Source organism: Lepus europaeus, chromosome 2 (genome assembly GCF_033115175.1).
Source record: "Lepus europaeus isolate LE1 chromosome 2, mLepTim1.pri, whole genome shotgun sequence".
Classification (NCBI taxonomy): domain Eukaryota; kingdom Metazoa; phylum Chordata; class Mammalia; order Lagomorpha; family Leporidae; genus Lepus; species Lepus europaeus.
The window spans coordinates 132243334-132261509 of NC_084828.1; the positions used below are offsets into that span (position 1 = coordinate 132243334).

The 18176-nt window shown below is 41.8% G+C and overlaps 2 protein-coding genes across 6 annotated transcripts in view; one reads left to right on the plus strand and one right to left on the minus strand.

Annotated features, from left to right (window-relative positions):
- CP (ceruloplasmin) overlaps positions 1-18176 on the plus strand; it is a 69280-nt gene that overhangs the window by 40562 nt on the left and 10542 nt on the right. For 2 of the 5 annotated variants that reach the window (XM_062213236.1, XM_062213245.1), the window contains exons 10-18: positions 70-220; positions 1409-1621; positions 3710-3917; positions 5233-5372; positions 6494-6622; positions 9189-9295; positions 11095-11311; positions 11737-11876; positions 13380-13554. In XM_062213236.1, coding sequence (XP_062069220.1) covers positions 70-220; positions 1409-1621; positions 3710-3917; positions 5233-5372; positions 6494-6622; positions 9189-9295; positions 11095-11311; positions 11737-11876; positions 13380-13554 — 1480 coding nt within the window. Of the gene's footprint in view, positions 1-69; positions 221-1408; positions 1622-3709; positions 3918-5232; positions 5373-6493; positions 6623-9188; positions 9296-11094; positions 11312-11736; positions 11877-13379; positions 13555-15472; positions 16673-18176 lie in introns of those variants that run through there. The other 3 variants (XM_062213262.1, XM_062213272.1, XM_062213253.1) reach the window with 3 other exon arrangements.
- Positions 16666-18176, minus strand: part of HPS3 (HPS3 biogenesis of lysosomal organelles complex 2 subunit 1) — a 46073-nt gene continuing 44562 nt past the window's right edge. The window contains exon 17 of the mRNA XM_062213283.1: positions 16666-17048. Coding sequence (XP_062069267.1) covers positions 16921-17048 — 128 coding nt within the window. The 3' untranslated portion in view covers positions 16666-16920. The remainder of the gene's footprint in view (positions 17049-18176) is intronic.

Sequence of the window (18176 nt, forward strand, 5' to 3'; positions counted from 1 at the left end):
TAACATTGTGTCCGTGTAAATCTTCAGCATTACTTATTCTGTCTTCACCTCATTGTTCTTGATTGACAGAAAGATGTAGACAAGGAGTTCTATTTGTTTCCCACAGTATTTGATGAGAATGAGAGTTTATTCCTGGATGATAATATTAAAATGTTTACAACTGCACCTGATCAGGTAGACAAGGACAATGCTGATTTTCAGGAATCTAATAAGATGCACTGTAAGTACTGCACCATTCACCAATCTATGAAGTTATTTCAGTATTTCATATGTAGTGCTTTCTGTTAAAACAAATTGCAAACAGCTTTGCTCACTGGTTAATTTTCACTAACGATTAAGTGAAATGGTGCTATAAGGGAAATACCACAGGTTATTTAATGTGTTGGCCAATTACTCAACATTTAACTTACCTGGGAGTCATAAGACAAAGTATGTTAGATGAATGGTCCTTAAGGTGTGGTCCCTGGATCAGTCGCCCCAGCATCATATGGAGACTTGTTAGAAATGGAAATTCTTGGGCCCCAACCCTGAATCAGAAAGAGGTATGGGTTCTTACAATGTGATTCTGACATATGCTCAAGTTGGAGAGCTACTGGATTAGAGGCTCTTCTCGTCTGTAGCTCAAAGACAGGCTCATCTGATGACTTAACGTGTAGAAAGATATGATCTCTGCCTTACCATTGCCCAGGACAATCTCCAGGGATTTTTATTTCACTGGAAGCTAGCAGCAAATTTACTTTTAGTTCCCAAAGTGATATTAAAAAGTTGTTTAGAGACAGTGAGCTAATTGTTCAAAAGGCCCACAGAATTCATGGACAACATAGAAATTACTGTGGCTAGTAAAAGAAAAAGTGTAAAATTGTATTACAAATAGATGTTTTTCTCAGCTGCACTGACACTAGTCACATTGTCCCTAATCTATAAAATATGTCTTTTGATTCTGCATTTTACATTTGGAAACTGTCAAAAATATTGCCCACTGGGACAGATATGTGAAGTAACAGTTAAAGTGCTGATTGACATGCCCAAATTCCACACTGTAGTGCCTGGAGTCAAGATCCAGCGCCACTCCTGACTCCAGCTTCCTGCTAACAGGCTCCCTGGAAGGCAGCATGTGACTCCAGCTGGATCCTTGCCACCCAAGTTGGGAGACCAGGACTGAGTTCTTGACTCCTTCCTTCCTTCCTGGAACCAGGCACTCAGCTCTGCTCCCTTTCAACCAGGGCTGCTCTGCAGATGCTTGGGACGGTCAGGGATTTTAAGTGACACTCCTGACACAAAAAAAGGATGGGCAGGCCTGAATGGGTCTTTTAAAAGTGACAAAACCAAGGCTGGCTTTGGAAAGTCTGGGAACTTGTCACAGAGTAGGCCTCCAATCACTTCCCAGTGTTATTTCCCACGTTCACAGCCATGAATGGATTTATGTATGGGAACCAGCCTGGTCTCAGCATGTGCCAGGGAGATTCAGTGGCGTGGTACTTGTTCAGTGCTGGAAACGAGGCCGACGTCCATGGAATATACTTCTCAGGAAACACCTATCTGTCAAGAGGAGAAGTGAAAGACACCGCGAACCTTTTCCCTCAGACAAGCCTTACGCTGCTCATGAGGCCTGACGCAGAAGGTACAGTTCCTTAATTCTAGGAAAAGTCTCTAGTGCACCAATCGGTGTGGCTTTTGTTTGAAATCCTGCCGAACATGATGAATGAGCTCATCCCTTCCCCAAGCCTCCCAAGTGCCTTTCCTTCCCTTGAAAGAGGCAGTCTGGGGGCCAGCGCTGTGGCATAGTGGGTAAAGCCTCTGCCTGCAGTGCCGGCATCCCATATGGATGCTGTTTCGAGCCCTGGCTGCTTCACTGCCGATCCAGCTCTCTGCTATGGCCTGGGAAAGCAGTAGAAGATGGCCCAAGTCCTTGGGCCCCTGCCTCCATGTGGGAGACCTGAAAGAAGCTCCTGGCTTCAGATTGGCGCAGCTCTGGCCATTACAGCCAATTGGGGAGTGAACCAGCAGATGGAAGACCTCTCTCTCTCTCTCTCTCTCTCTCTCTCTTTCTCGCTCTTTCCACTTCTCCTTCTCTCTGTGTAACTCTGACTTTCAAATAAATAAATAAATCTAAAAAAAAAAAAAAAAAAAGAAAGAAAGAGGCAGTCTGGACCATTGTGGCCTGACATACACACGGGCTAGGTCTGTTTCCTTTTTATTGGGAGATGGGGAGCAAGAAGAGTGGGTGGTGGTTTCCTCCATTTCCACATAGAATTCTCAAGATGATGCCCTTTTAATTATGGCTCTTTTAAAGGTGCAGACTGCAGGGGAAATGACTCCCACGGACTCTACATCTAAACTTTTAAAAATAGTTATTTATTTATTTATTTGAGAGTTAAAGTTCTAGAGAGAGGGAGAGACAGAGAAACAGATCTTCCATGCACTGGTTCACTCCCCAAATGGCTGCAACAGCCAGAGCTGAGCCCATCTGAAGCCAGGAGCCAGGAGCTTCTTCCAGATCTCCCACATGGGTGCAGGGGCCCAAGGACCTGGACCATCTTCCACTGCTTTGCCAGGCCATGCAGGAAGCTGGATCAGAAAATGAGCATATGGGACACGAACTGGTGCTCATATGGGATGCCAGCGCCACAGGTGGAGGCTTAACCTACTGCACCACAGCACTGGACCCTGCATCTAAACTTTGAATCATATCTCTACAGCCTAGGTATAGTGTTGGTTTGTTGGTTGCTTACAAATGAATTATTCTAAACTAGAATTATTGCCATGCAAATTCAGAAACACCTACAGATCTAGCTCTGAAAGAGTAAAACAAACTAAAAAAAATAAAGAATTTTAATCAGAATGTCAAAATACGTTTTTATTTGGTTCATTATTCGCCATTAAAATGTAAGACAGATCCAGTGTCATCATTTCCTTCATTTGTCTGACAACGTAAATACAACCATGAATAAAAAAGATGTCTCAGTGTACAAAAGTGTCTCATGGAGCTGCAATTCTAATGCAGGGAAAAAGACACAAAAAAGTAGATAGATAGATAGATAGATAGATAGATATGTAAAGCACTTATTAGTACATGAAGAAAAATAGGGCAGGGGAAAGGGATGGTGATGTATAGGAGGAGGTATCAAGATTCTCTCAATGGAAGAGACAAGGGACAAGGGCTATAAACAATCACTGAATCTCAAAATGTCTATTTCACTCCAGTGCATTAGATTTCAGGTACTCTATTAGTTACTTAGAATCAGGGAAAACAGATGACAACTGTCTTTTGGGGACTAGCTTATTTCACTAAGTATAATGGTTTCCAGTGCTTTTGTTTGTTTTTCTATTCATACTATTTGTTGGACTCTTTCACTTAGTGTAGGGTTAACCTTATGATCATTAAGTAAACTGAATATAGATCCTTGTAAAAATTAAGAGTGGGAATAGGAGAGGGAGGAGGAAGAAGGGTTGGAGTTTGGGTGGGAGGGAGGTTGGGTGGGAAGTAACACTATGTCCCCAAATCTGTATATATGAAATACATGAAACTTATATAACTTAAATAAAATTTTTAAAAAAGATTCTCTCAGTGGGTGATAGTATGGCATAATAGATTAAGCTGCTACTTGGGGTACCTAAATGGCCACTCTGCTTCCAATCCAGCTTCCCACCAATGTATCCTGGTAAACTCAAGTGCAGGACTGACCTGCTTTCTTATTTATTGCTCCAGGAACTTTTGAGGTTGAGTGCCTTACCACCGATCATTACACAGGCGGCATGAAGCAAAAATACACCGTGAACCAATGCGGGCGGCAGTCTGAGGGCTCCACGCTCTACCAGGGAGAAAGGACCTACTACATTGCAGCAGTGGAAGTGGAATGGGATTACTCCCCGAGCAGGACATGGGAAAAGGAGCTGCATCATTTACAAGAGCAAAAGTAATCATCCAGACTCTGCTGCCCAGGGTGTTCAGCTTAATGTTAAGTTTCCCTTTCAGAGAAGAAAGAATTATGCTAAATATTAGAAAAACCAGCAGCTGCATTAAACAGTTAAAACAACAACAACAAAATACTTCCCAGGACCCCATCCTCACTCCTTTCTGCCCCTCTCAGTATTCCCACAGGAAAACTCCACCGATTTTCTTTGATTCTTTGCAATCACCCATCTTACTTTCTTTCCTTTAGGCCTTCTCACATTCATGTGCTCTTTCCTTGTCATTCATTTTCAAACTTAACCAAACTTAATGCCTAAATTTAGAGCTGAAATATAATTCCCTTTACCAACCACTTGCCGCTTATCTTAACCTTTCCTCCGGAGAGTTCACTATTAGCCAAACACTGAGCCATTTCACATTCTTAAATCTGTTATGCACAACAGTGTTTTAAATGTTTGAGGGCAATACAGCAGATATGGTCTCTGCACTCCGAGACCTTACAGAAAAATATGGTTCAAATCCACCAGTAGCATATGTATTTTATGGAAGAGGAAAAAGTCAATTCAATTGGAATAAATGTAAGTAGAGGTAGTTGTGGAGCTTCTGAAACACGGGAGTAGTGTCACCCCCACTTCATGTCACCCCTTTCATACTCTTCCAAGCATTTTCTCCTCTGTCACCTCACCTCTGCCACACACTGACTGAGCCTGCATGGACACGACTGGAGGGATTGGATGGGCAGGTGCTGGGATCTGGCGCCCATGGCATGACCTGAGACCTGTGGCGAGGCAGTGGTTAGCTGTGCTAGTGGGGTGGGCCTGCAGTATAAAGGATGAAGGTCATTTCAGTAGATGTGGTAAAGTGGTTGAAAGGCTGCAGGAGACATCAGGGGCAAGTTTAGGAAAAGGGGATGACTGAAAATAAGTGTCATTTCCATTTCTCTGGACCAGAAATATGCAGGAACACAAGATCACATCACCGGTACAATCTAGATACATAAAAATGCCCAAGCTTATTAAGAAACCTCCAAGGTGATCTGATTGAACACCTCATTTTAGGGGTGAAGAAAACTGAGGCTCCAACAGGCAGTGGCTAGCGGGGGCCTTTGCAGCTAGTGGTGGTCAGGGCCAGGACGCAGGTGGCGCCACTCAGGTCATGTGTTGCTCTATGTTTACAAAAGTCTTACTCTGTCTTACTGGGATGGGAAAGGGATCACTACAAACTACCACAGTTACTTGCATAAAACCGTGCTGTTATTTGAAACTTAACTTCCATTTTCATGAAGACACATACTAATCTTCATTATTTTTTTCTTTAAGTGTTTCAAATCCATTTTTAGATAAGGAAGAGTTCTACATAGGCTCAAAATATAAGAAAGCTGTGTACCGTCAATACGCTGACAGCACATTCACAGTTCCAGTGATGAGAAAACCCGAAGAGGAACACCTAGGAATTCTAGGTGGGTTGCCAGCTCCTGTAGTTGAGCGTGGGTTAAGCATGGGCTGCTATGTGCAGAGACATCCATCCACGTCCTTGGGTTTCATTTTCCCCTTCATATTTCAATGTAATTTAAATAAAAAATGTTATTCAATAAACATGACAAGCCTATATTTATTAAAGAATGTGTATGAGAAAATGCTACTTATTTCTGCCAGAAATAACTAATTATACTATACCCTGAAGAAATTGTGTTTATGTTGTGCTTAGCAAATTGATGCCTACAGCTTTGATGGTTCCTAGACACTACTTACTAATGGAATTTATATCCAGATTTGCCCCATTAGCTCACCCTACCAAAACACAACAGCTGTTTACTTTTGAAATTAAGAAGTAGATGATTAATTACAAAAAATACAGACAAGGAAATCAAGAAAGGAAAAAGTGTTATTGTCACATCGCAGGGGAGAGTTACCTTCAGTTTTTCAGGAATCATTTTAAGACAATGTCTAAGAACTTGGCTGGCACTTGCTTTGGGAATCTTGAAAATCATCAAGGGCAGGGGACATTCTGCCTCTCCCTACCACTTCATACGCGCACTATGTTTTCATGCTCTCAGAGTTCCCAGGGACTTGGTTATCCCCAGCCCTTGGAGCCCCACAGGGAACAGACATTGTTGTTGCATGATAGCAATTCTCTCAGGCAGGAGACAGGCTAAGACAGACTAGGTGTTAGAAATGTGCGGGGGCAGCCCCACCCTTCCAAACAACACTTCCCACCTTCATTCTGACGAACATCTGGAAGTCCAAAGGACGAGAAATGACAGCGAGCCCTGCAGCACAACTCTGTGCCCGGGACCCAACCCACCATGACTCTGCAGGGACTTTAGGCCAAAGCTTCCCTAAGCATCTCTGATAAGGGATGCACCAGGGTCTCCACCCTTAGAGGTAGCCATTTTTGTAGTTTTTATCCCAAGTCCTCCTGGACCAGGTATAAATTCAAGAGGATTACAGCACAAAGCCCCAGGGAAAAAGAAACGGATCCCAGTGTTAGGCTGAGAAAGTCACCTGAGCTCTGTTGTTATTATTAAGTTAAAACTTTCAATCTGACAAATAAGCCACTCTTCTTTTCCATTTCTTCCAGGTCCACAGCTTCATGCAGACGTTGGGGACAAAGTTAAAATTATTTTTAAAAATATGGCCACAAGGCCTTACTCAATACATGCCCACGGGGTAAAAACTGAGAGTTCCACAGTTACTCCAACATTACCAGGTACTCATGGGAGGGAGATGCATTTTAAGACTTTATAGGCTTTCTACAAATGACCACTGCTATAGAGATATCCTTCCAAAGAGTGGGACTTGGGGAAGTGAGGAGGCTGTTGGTGAGAGGGGATACAGGGAGGTGAGTCTCTGTGTGTGTGGAAGTGTGTGTGCATATACGCATACCTAAAGAATCCACAAGAGAGCTCAATGGAAAAACCTTGAAGGTACTAGACATCTACAAATACTCAAATGTGAATCAGGGAGATGCTCCCTCCAAGCTCAGCTCTCAGCCAGAACACACGTCAGATGGCATCTGCCACAGTGCATGAGGCTGAATGTTTCCACTCCTGCCTCCCACAGATGGGATTGGAAGGGCAATAGGCTGCCATTTGGAATTCTAAATCCACCACCCCACCACTGTCTAGTCCAGTATCTGGCAAGACCTAGGAGTTCAACAAATGTTTTTTTTTTCTTTTTTTTATTTATTTATTTTTGTCAGGCAGAGTTAGACAGTGAGAGAGAGAGACAGAGAGAAAGGTCCTCCTTCTTCCGTTGGTTCACCCCCCAAATGGCCGCTACAGCTGATGCACTGCGCCGATCCGAAGCCAGGAGCCAGGTGCTTCTTCCTGGTCTCCCACGGCGCCCCAACTAGGACTAGAACCCGGGGTGCCGGCACCGCAGGTGGAGGATTAGCCAAGTGAGCCATGGCGCAGGCCACAAATGTTTCTTTAAACAACATAGAGGAAAAGATGAGATAGATTATAAACATAGGTATGCATTTTTATTTAATGAGAACAGTATTTTTCTTCTATTGGATCTAAAGTTGGCTTCTATGAAAAGATCATTTCTCAGTAACTTAGCAGTTTCCAAATAAAATGAGAAAACATAAATCTATCTATCAAGCCACTCCTGTAAAACTAGGGGACTAGAAATAAAAATCCCTGCCCTCGTAGTCCGCACATTCTCCCAAGGGAGATACACAAGTTATGTCAATGAGTAAAAAATGCTAGGAGCAAGACGCAGCCTGGCAACAGATAGTAGCAGGGGAGGTGGTTTAGGTGGGGTGGTCAGCAGGGCTTCCCTGAGGTGATACTGGACATCTCAGTGATGAGAGGTAGTGAAATGCAGGTGACTGTGGCAAAGAGCGTCTAGGCCCAAGGTGGGAGTGTATGTCTTATTGAGACCAGAGGTGAGAACAGAGCAAACAAGGGACAGATGAGACCCAGGGAGAGCAGGGGCTGGATGAAGTAGAGTACTACAGAGGCCATGATGTTGACTTGAGAGTTTATTCTCAATACCCAAATGAGGTGATAATTTGATAAGGACCCCCCTGCTTTTTTTTAAGGCTATTCTGGCTGTGTGGCTAAGTGACTTTTGGGGTAGGCAGGGGTTGCATCAGGGGTCCATTTGGGTTCTATCACAATAATTTGGGTAAAAAAAAATTGTTAACATTGGGAACAGGGTAGAAGCTCTTGAAGTGGTAGGAAGTTACCGTGTTCTGGTTCTATTTCAAAGGTGGTGCTTTTTAAAAGAACTCGCTGAAACTTAGGCATTAGGGGGAATCAGGGAAGAAACAACCCCAAGGACAACTCCAGGGTTTTGGCTATGAGCCCCTGGTGGAAAAGCAGTCTGGGAAGGGGGGTGGAGAAGAGAAGGAAACGCTGTTTTTCAGCTTATGATAATCAGTGAAAGTAGACCTGGAGAGACAGTAATATGTCCCAGTGATAAATCTACATTTTACATTCTCAGTGAAATTTTCTTGTCAGACTCTGGCAAATTAGTTTGACAGCAAGGTCTATATAAGTAAAGTGGACTACCACTGTTGTCACGATTCGGGGCTGGGCTTGGCAAAATATCAAGGTCTCTGAACGGTTCTATGGGAAGCCCCAAGGTGACTGGAAATGGAGAAGAGGCTGGAGCCCATGGGAACCGGATAAGGGCCCTGGCAAGGTGGAAGAGTTGAGCAACTGACAAGCCTCGAAGGGTCAAGGTCCAGGGTCTGCTTACGACACAGTAGTGCACATGACATAGTAGTGAGAACTCGACGGGCAAGAGAGAAGATAGACAAAACTGAGATAAGTCAGTGACCCGCGAGATCAAGAGGTCTAACAGCTTCTCGTGAGCTCAGGATGACTGTGAGAAAGCAGGGAAGGACACAGGACAGGTCAGACATACAGCCAGCCAGTGGGAGGGCAGGGTGCTAGCCACTGGGGGAAACCACCTGGTGTATGAAGAGAAAAAAGCATGCTGGGAAAACATACTTCAAGCTGTGAAAAGATTGGCTGCCATGTTTCTTCAGATTGTGACACTGGAATTGCCACCTCCTAGCTTCACGGCATGGCAAATATGTTGTGGTGACTCCATCATCGGCAAAACTGAGTCAAAATCATTGACTTAAAAGTCTTACAGTTTATCTGAAAACTAACTTCCTAAAAATAATTTGAGGGTCACAATTTTGAAAAACTAACTCCCTTGCCACTTTCAGTTCTTTGGTTATTGGCTATCAAGGCTTGGGTGTGTAAGTCAAATAGAAACCAAATATAACCAAACACATTAACACTTGATTAATTTAGGTGAAACTCGCACTTACATATGGCAAATCCCAGAAAGATCTGGAGCTGGAACAGAGGATTTGCCTTGTATTCCATGGGTTTACTATTCAACTGTGGATCAAGTTAAGGTAAACTCTAAATCATTTGTGTTTTGTGACAATCCCCAAAATAGACACATAATCGAAGGAAGATGACGTTAGAGTTTTCCTGTGGTGCAATTCTAAAATTCCAGGAATTAAATTGCTTTGCTATCTAGTTTCTTTTTTTTTTTTTCCTTTTTCTTTTTTTCAGAGATAGACAACTCCCCCATGATTAACTTATAAAAATTAAACACCAATATTGTATTTTCTTTCCCTTTTGATGTAAAAATACATTAAAGATGGCGGTATATGGTTTCAGAGCTCTATTATTTCATGATAATCAAAAAGCTGACCTTAGCAGTCAGCCACGGCTAAAGCTGTTGTCTGATGAAATATTCAAAGCCAAAAACACTAACAACTGTTTTGTAGAATTAACATCCAGTGCAAATCTCCGTGTTCCCACTGTCCCAACACTTGTGTGTAGACACCTTAACCAACAGCTCTCACAGGCATTTCAAATCCAGCATCTCTTTTTTTTTTTTTTTTGACAGGCAGAGTGGACAGTGAGAGAGAGAGACAGAGAGGTCTTCCTTTGCCATTGGTTCACCCTCCAATGGCCGCTGCGGCCAGCGCGCTGCGGCCGGTGCACCACGCTGATCCGAAGCCAGGAGCCAGGTGCTTCTCCTGGTCTCCCATGCGGGTGCAGGGCCCAAGCACTTGGGCCATCCTCCACTGCCTTCCCGGGCCATAGCAGAGAGCTGGTCTGGAAGAGGGGCAACCGGGACAGAATCCGGCACGCCGACCGGGACTAGAACCCGGTGTGCCGGCGCCACTAGGCGGAGGATTAGCCTGTTGAGCCACGGCGCCGGGCAAATCCAGCATGTCTTAAACGGACACTGAGCTCCTCCTCCACCTCCTCTGTATTTCCCTTTGTAATAAAGAGCAACATAAGCACATCTTCTCAGTTGTTCAAGCCAGAAATCTGAATTAGCAAGCACCTTCTCCTCCCTGGCTCCTCCAGGCAAGTCACCTACCTCCATACAGCTTAAACCTTTCCTTCTCTTCTTTTCTAGAGTTTAAGTCCTTGAATTTTGCCTCAACTCCTGAAAAGACTCCCAAGCCTCCATTCTCCCCTTCCTCCAATCTTCCTTTGCTCCACTAGGAAGACTAGTTTGAAACACAGATATGCTGCCATTCTCTAATTTGTCAATGGCTACTTTTGAGACAAAAACATAAAACTTTCTACACTTGGTCTGAGCCAAAGCTGAGGAACAACTAAAATTCCCTAAAATGATACAGCACAAACTCTTCAAGACCTCATCTGCCATTACTGATGCCAAGCCCAATGAAACTTTTCAGATTTAAGAGCCAAGCATGGTCTTCCTCCTCTGTGCCCATCAGCACCCTAAGTTCCTCCATTGGAGCAGTTTCTGCCATTTCTTCCATTCCTCTATCTTCCCTCCTACACAACGAGCAGTGAAGCTTTGTTTGACTCATATCTGGGGATGCTGTGAGCAGCACATTGCTTGACTCATGCTAATACGTTCGTGTGCTTATGGAATAAACAAACCAACAGTGTCCATCTGGGGGCTCTTTTAACCTGCTGTTCATTAGCTGAGCCAATCTTTGGCCTCAGCACACACCTCTGTTACCTAGCATGAACTACCTTCTATTCCCTTTGTTCCGACTTAGCTGCTTCAAAAAGAAAGTTACTGAGTTACCACGGTGGGCACAGACTACTTAAATCTGTCCCTCCAAAACTGCTGAGGTTGGGGTGTGACGAGGTCGCAGGTCTCTGGTATCTGACCTACATCGCGAGGATGACTGAGGTTTTGGCTTGTTTTCAGGATCTCTACAGTGGATTAATTGGCCCGCTGATTGTCTGTCGGAGACACTACATTAAAGTGTTCAATCCCATAAAGAAACTGGAATTTAGCCTTCTGTTTCTAGTGTTTGATGAGAATGAATCTTGGTACTTGGATGACAACATCCAAACCTACTCTGAACATCCTGAGAAAGTAAACAAAAACAATGATGAATTTATAGAAAGCAATAAAATGCACGGTATGATCAATTATTCTAAAATCATTTATACTCCTTTTCACCTTTTTCCTCTCTCAAATAAAATTACGTTGGAGACTATTCATTAAATAAACCACTTCTCTCTCACTTTGAGGCAGAATTCTGTTCAAAACAGAAAAGTGACTATGTTCAAAGATCATCTAATCTCTCTCCCAATTCCAAAATCTCATTTCCTTTTAAATAAGTCCACAATTGATAAGATCTTCGGTATAATATGACTAGAAAAGCAGAGTGTGACACTATTAACCTTATAGCATTCATTTCCTCTGTTCATAGTTATTTTAACAAGCTGTCTCACACACACACACACACAAATATCCTTAAATTAACCTAATCATATGTTCTGTGGAACATGCTATTGGTTTAAAATATCCTGAAAGGTAATACAAAGTCATCTGCTTTCCTAGCTATTAATGGAAGACTTTTTGGAAACCTGCATGGCCTCACAATGCACGTGGGAGATGAAGTCTACTGGTATCTGATGGGGATGGGCAATGAAATAGACTTGCACACGGTACATTTTCACGGCCATAGCTTCCGGTACAAGGTAAGAGCCACACGTGGCAGTTGCTCTCGTTCTTGCTCTACTTGAAAATATTCTGCAACAGAGAGTATTTCCTCAGAGATCCGTGAAAAATCAAAAGCTTCCAAGAGTAGAGGGCAAAGCAATTTCAACTGACACACTAGTCTTTGTTACATCTTGGGCTCTTCCTCAAATGTGCAGTTTTTAATGGATTTTCATGGAGTTTTGACACACACTCCTGAGTAAGGCATTTGAGCGGAACTGCCAGCAGAGAGAGTATTCAAGTAATGATGGAAACAGCAGAGACCAGTGAGCGTTTGTTATAATCTTTGCCTTACGAGAAGTTGTGTATCTTTTTAAGGAAAAAAAAAAAAAAAACAAAAAACATGTTTGTTGAAAGGCAGAGTTAGAGAGAGAGAGAGAGAGAGAGAGAGAGAGAGAGAGAGAGAGAGAGTTGGGCTAATCCAAAGCCAGGAGCTTCTTCCCAGTCTCCCATGTGAGTGCAGGGGCCCAAGTACTTGGGCCATCTTCTGGTGCTTTTCCAGGCATGTTAGCAGGGAGCTGGATTGGTAGTGGAGCAGTTGGGACTCCAACTGGTGCCTATATTGGGTGTGGTGACTTTACCTGCTAAGCCACAATGCCAACCCCCAAACTGTATATCTTAAATGGCAAGCAAGATCACTAGTCAAGTGTCAGGTTCCAAACTGTCCCTAGATCCCAATCCTCCTCCTAATCCTTACCCAATGCTGATTTCGTCAGGAACCAATTGGCCCATCTGAAGTCCTTTTTTTCTGATGTTTAAGTTCATACAGAAAATACAGAAGTTACTGCAAAGTACATTGCAGAAAACTCACTTTATCACCTCTATACGTTGTTTTATACAGATATATTATACAAGAGTACTTTGAAAAAGCTTGTGGAAAAATGAGTAAGAAAATAAGTTTATTTTGGTGCAAAAATATCTGAAATGCATGCCTAGACTTCTTCATAATACACACTTTCTGTGAGCCTTCTGAAGAGCCTTTGTATTCTTAGTGGACTTTCAATTCTGTCCTTGCAGAAGTACACCAACCACTATGTCCAGCTGAGACTGTGCTTGAAATGCCCCATCTTGTGGCTCCACCATTGGCCCCCTTTTCTGTTCCCTTTATTGCTCTTCCTGCCTTCAGGTTTCACAGACAAGCCAGCCTAGGATAGGTTTAGGAAAAGGGAGGTTAGGGACCTCAGCTAAGTTCCTTTGTGTAGCACAAGTTCTCTGACAAAGAGTCAAATCAGGGTAGAGGCATAGAAGGCTGAGGGTGGTCCTGGTGGATCAACCACTCATCACATCTTCTTTCCTTCCTGACCACTCAGTGACCCATGGCCAACATCCTCATATCTCCCTGTTTGTATTAAATACAGAAATGTGCAGGGATTCATTTTTAAAACAGATTTATCAATTTCTCTAATATTCCTGAGCTGGTCAGTGAAAAATTATTTGAGTTACATCTCACATATACTGATACATATTTGTCATTTGTCATTAAGCACAGGGGCATTTATAGTTCTGATGTCTTTGACGTTTTTCCTGGAACATACCAAACTGTAGAGATGTTTCCAGAAACACCTGGAATCTGGTTACTCCACTGCCATGTGACCGACCACATTCATGCTGGAATGGAAGCTACTTACACTGTTCTGCCAAATGAAGGTGAATATCCAGGTATTAATGCTAGAAGTCGCAGGTCAGGAATGAAACAATGACGCAGTACCTTGCCTACATACCTCCCCAAATATGGAGCACTTGTGAATTTTCTGCTCTAATTTCTTGCTTCTGTACCTACAAACAGGAATTTTTACTGTTAAATGATGTAGGATACTGCTCATTTCCATGACAGTCAGTACTTAAAAAGCCACCAGTGGCTTCTAAGTTAATACAAACTTATACCAACCTGGTGCAGTGTAATTAAAACTAAAGCAGATATGATGGAACAGTCATGATGGCTACTAGCCAGCTTATAAAAGACACCTTTAGAATTCAATTTCTTTCTTATAACTAAGCTTTTTCCTAAGTAATACTTCACACATAAGAGAAGCTGAAGACTTCCCCCCACCAAAAAAAAAAAAAAAAAATCAATGTAATTCCAGTCAATCAGGCAGGGCAGTGTCTGTGTGTGCATCCAGGGGAATGGGAGGCATTACTGAGTACTGACTGAAAGATCCAGCAAAGAAATTTAAATTCCCTGCTCCCCATCCACTACAACTCCTCTCCCCATACACATTTTTTTAAAAGATTTATTTTATTTATTTGAAAAAGTTACAGAAAGAGGTAGAAACACACACACACACACACACAGAGGGAGGGAGGGAGGGAGGGAGGGAGGGGGAGAGAGAGAGAGAGAGAGAGAGAGAATCATCCATCTGCTGGTTCACTCCTCAAATGGCCGCAACAGCTGGAGCTGCACCAATCCGAAGCCAGGAGCCAGGAGCTTCTTCTGGGTCTCCCATGTGGGTACAGGGACCCAAGGACCTGGGCTATCCTCTGCTGCTTTCCCAGGCACATTAGCAGGGAGCTAGACTGAAAGTGGAGTAGCTGGGACTCAAACTGGCACCCATATGGGATGGCCCCTCCATACACATTTTTTTTTAAGATTTTTATTTATTTATTTGCAAGGCAGAGTCACAGACAGAGTGAAGGAGAAACAGAGAGAGAGAGGTCTTCCACCTGCTGGTTTACGCCCTAAATGGCCACAATGGCCAGAGCTGAGCCCATCCAAAGCCAAGAGCCAGGAGCTTCTTCCGGGTCTCCCACATGGATGCAGGGGCCCAAGCACTTGGGCCATTTTTCACAGCTTTCCTAGGCCATAAGCAGAAAGCTGGATTGGAAGAGGAGCAGCTTAGACTCAAACCAGCACTTCTATAGGATGCTGGCGTCACAGGCGGAGGCTTAATCTACTACACCAAAGTGCCACTCCCCCATACACACTTAAGCACACACACATATACCCACACACACAAATACAGAAAAACAAATAGCCTTTTTGTGGATACATACCAACAATATGTTTGAAGAGTGAAATGTGGTTGTAGGCTTTGGTGATTTCTAAATCTTCTGAGTTCAGAATTGTTAGAACTGGAAATGGCAAGCCCAGTGGGAAAATAATGCAAAGGAAGCATTTATCCTCCAAATGGGCATAAAAGGGAACATATAAAAGGCTATGTAGACTCTTCTTTAATTCGGATTTGTCCCATGTTTCCTCATGATCAGATTCAGGTTATATGTCATTAGCAAGGTCACTACAAAAGCGATGCTGTTTTTCTCATTACCCAGGAGCCACAAGCTATTGATTGTTCCATTACTACTGATGTTAGGATGGTATTGGCAGGGTTTTTGCACTATACAGTTCTATTTTCCCCTTTAAAATTAATCAAAATGTTGTAGGGAAGAAAGTACTTTTTCATTGAAGTAGTAGCATAATGAGAGATTTTAAATCAAAAGAAAAATAGAAATGAATTAAGAATGATTAAACAAAGTAATTAACATTTAAAGAATAATATATTTAAAGCACCATCTATTAATTTTTTTAACCACATAATACGTAGGATTTTAAATAATAGTCTTAAAATTTCTTTTTCTATAGAGACCAAGTCTGGCTGAAAGAAATAAATTGGTGATAAGTGGGAAAAAAAAAAAAAAGGAAAAAATCAATGATTTATGACAATGGATGTGAAAGTGTTGACTAGAATAAAATTTTGGAATATTAAATATTACAAAAAAATTACAAAAAGATTGAGAACCCAACTCTGTGCATTTGTGGGAGAAATATGTTTCCCTGTTGCAGATGAAAGAATCAGAGTGTGTTGTGACATATGGTTGGCACTTGTACATGAGGTTATAGAGTTGATTCATATGGGCCACTCACACCACCACAATTAAAGCTTTACAAAACTGCTCTCCAAAAAGGAAAATATGTGATCAGATGATGACCTGGGTGGTCCTCCAGGGATCACAGTTAAGGTTCACTGAAATGCTTCTGACCATCAATCCCTGTCCCATAATGCTGACATCATTCCTAATGAAGCAGTGGACAAAGGGGCACAAAGTGTGAAGGAAGGGAAAAAATCAAATAAAAAGATGCACGTCTGAGATGTGTTGAATCCTGGAAGAAATGGTCAAAAAGACACCATCTGGAACTGGAGTGAAGTGGAGTTGAAGGCCGGTCCTCAGAATAAATCCTGGTAAAGATGACTATTGCCATCAGGAGAAAAGTTCCAAATAAATATCGTGTGGCAGATACCTACTAGGCAGAATTTTTTGCCCAGCCTTAACTGGATTTAAAGGGCTCTAATGGGGAGCTGAATTTGGACTTGAAATACTTTAACAAGGTTAAAAAAGACAGTTATGAACACCATGCTATATGAGTATTTCTTTATTTTCACGCTTTTACTCTTCAAAGAGCAAGAGGACACATCAACAAAAAAAAAGGGGGGGGGAGAAGGCTTTGGCTAAAAACTACGCACTCAACAGATCATGTTAAGAGCTAGAAAAGAAGTTATCCTTGTCTACTTCTTCATTTGATTCAGAGTTCTGAGTTAACAAGAAAATAAGGGTTGAAATCATTTACTGTGGTAAAACATTAACATCTTTTTGAAAGAGTTTTTTTAAAGGTAGTCCAGTAGAGAAATATGGGAAGTTCAAGAAGATAAAATTTTGTAATTTACAAAATGTTTCCTTAAAATGTTCCTGGGATGAAAAAGGGATGAAAAAAGATTGTCATTTCTCCAACAAGTGAATTGTTGCTGTTTCTTAGAATAAAAGTCAATCTCCACCTTTAAAAATACATGGCTTCTTTGAAGAATTCTTATGTCTTGAAGCTTTTTTTTTACATTATGGACAATTAAATGAATTCAGGTCATAAATTAAGAAACTCATAGTTACCACTGCATTCTCAGGCTTACCTTAGCCTAAAAGCATCCATAATACATACATTTGTAAAATACAAAAAATTCTTTGCTTGTATTTTTACCTGGCATTCAGTTTTTTAAATTCAGTTTCACATACTACTGTGTTGTTTTCCAAATGACACCTTCAACTCAATGACTTTTTTCGACTACAGTAAAGAAGATATGGCAAGAAAAATGCTGCAGTGCCATCTTCTGGGAGAACATTCAAGAAATCCCTTAGTTCCAGTTCCACAGCAACAATTGACAATGTTTCTGTTTGTGGAAAGAATATCAGTGTTAGAAAGGAGAGGGTCTTTCATCCAATTCTCTCTTAATCACTCAACCAATCAGAAGTTAGTTTGGGTAATACAGTTTTGTAAGTGCAAAGAAAAAAAGTGGTCTCTTAAATCCACAAAATAGTTTACAATTTTAACAATGTCTTAATGTATCCTTTCTAGAATCCTTTGATTTTACATTAGCTCCATGCAATTTGGATTTACTATCTCATTGCTGGGTTACTACATTATTTATTTTTCAATATATTTTTACTATTTTCTAAAGAAAAACACAGCTATCTGAATGCTGTGTTAACGTTAGTAATATACTGCAGCTAATACATAGATTGTCTAATAGGACAAGAAATACCATTAACATTTTCCTAAATCAGCTGTTGTCTATCATGAGATTTTTCATGTTATTAGCACAAATCCACTTTCATGACCATGGATTGTTTATAAACTGCAAAATAAGTGCTCCGATGAGCAATTTCAACATTAAGGAACTTACTTTTCTAATGATAACTATGCAATTTTATGAGCTATTGCTTCTTACCTGATACATGCTGCCCTCTCCTCGGAAAAGGGAGCAGTGTTACCAGAACATCCACGTATAGTCTTAGAACTATCCTTGCACACCCGCTACCTACTCTACCTGCAAAGTCAGTGAAATAGAAAATCCATCCACAGGCATCTATCCAATAGTCAGCAGCCTAAGTTATCCTTTACACAAAGGAATGGCCTTCCCTGCTGCTAAAACATTAATGAATGGATTGGCTGTGATGAATGGGAAAGATCCCGACAGACATGGGAAAGGTTCAGACTCTTCCACCTACTGCTTGCTGAGTGACTTCAAGAAAGTCCAGTGTCCTCATCTATAATCATCTGCTGGCTTCCAGAGGTTCTATGAGAACTAAATTAAAATACAACGATGCACCTTGGATATCTAATAGGGCCTTAATAAACAGCAATTACTAACTAGTGTGAACATAAATTATTGAAGTTTTCCTACCAAATCAATTTATTTACCCAAATATGGAGCCTATAAGTAGTATCCCTGATACAAAAAAATTGAGTTGGGCATGGGGGTGAGGCTAGTGTTGAACAGTTAGAGCCAACAAAAATT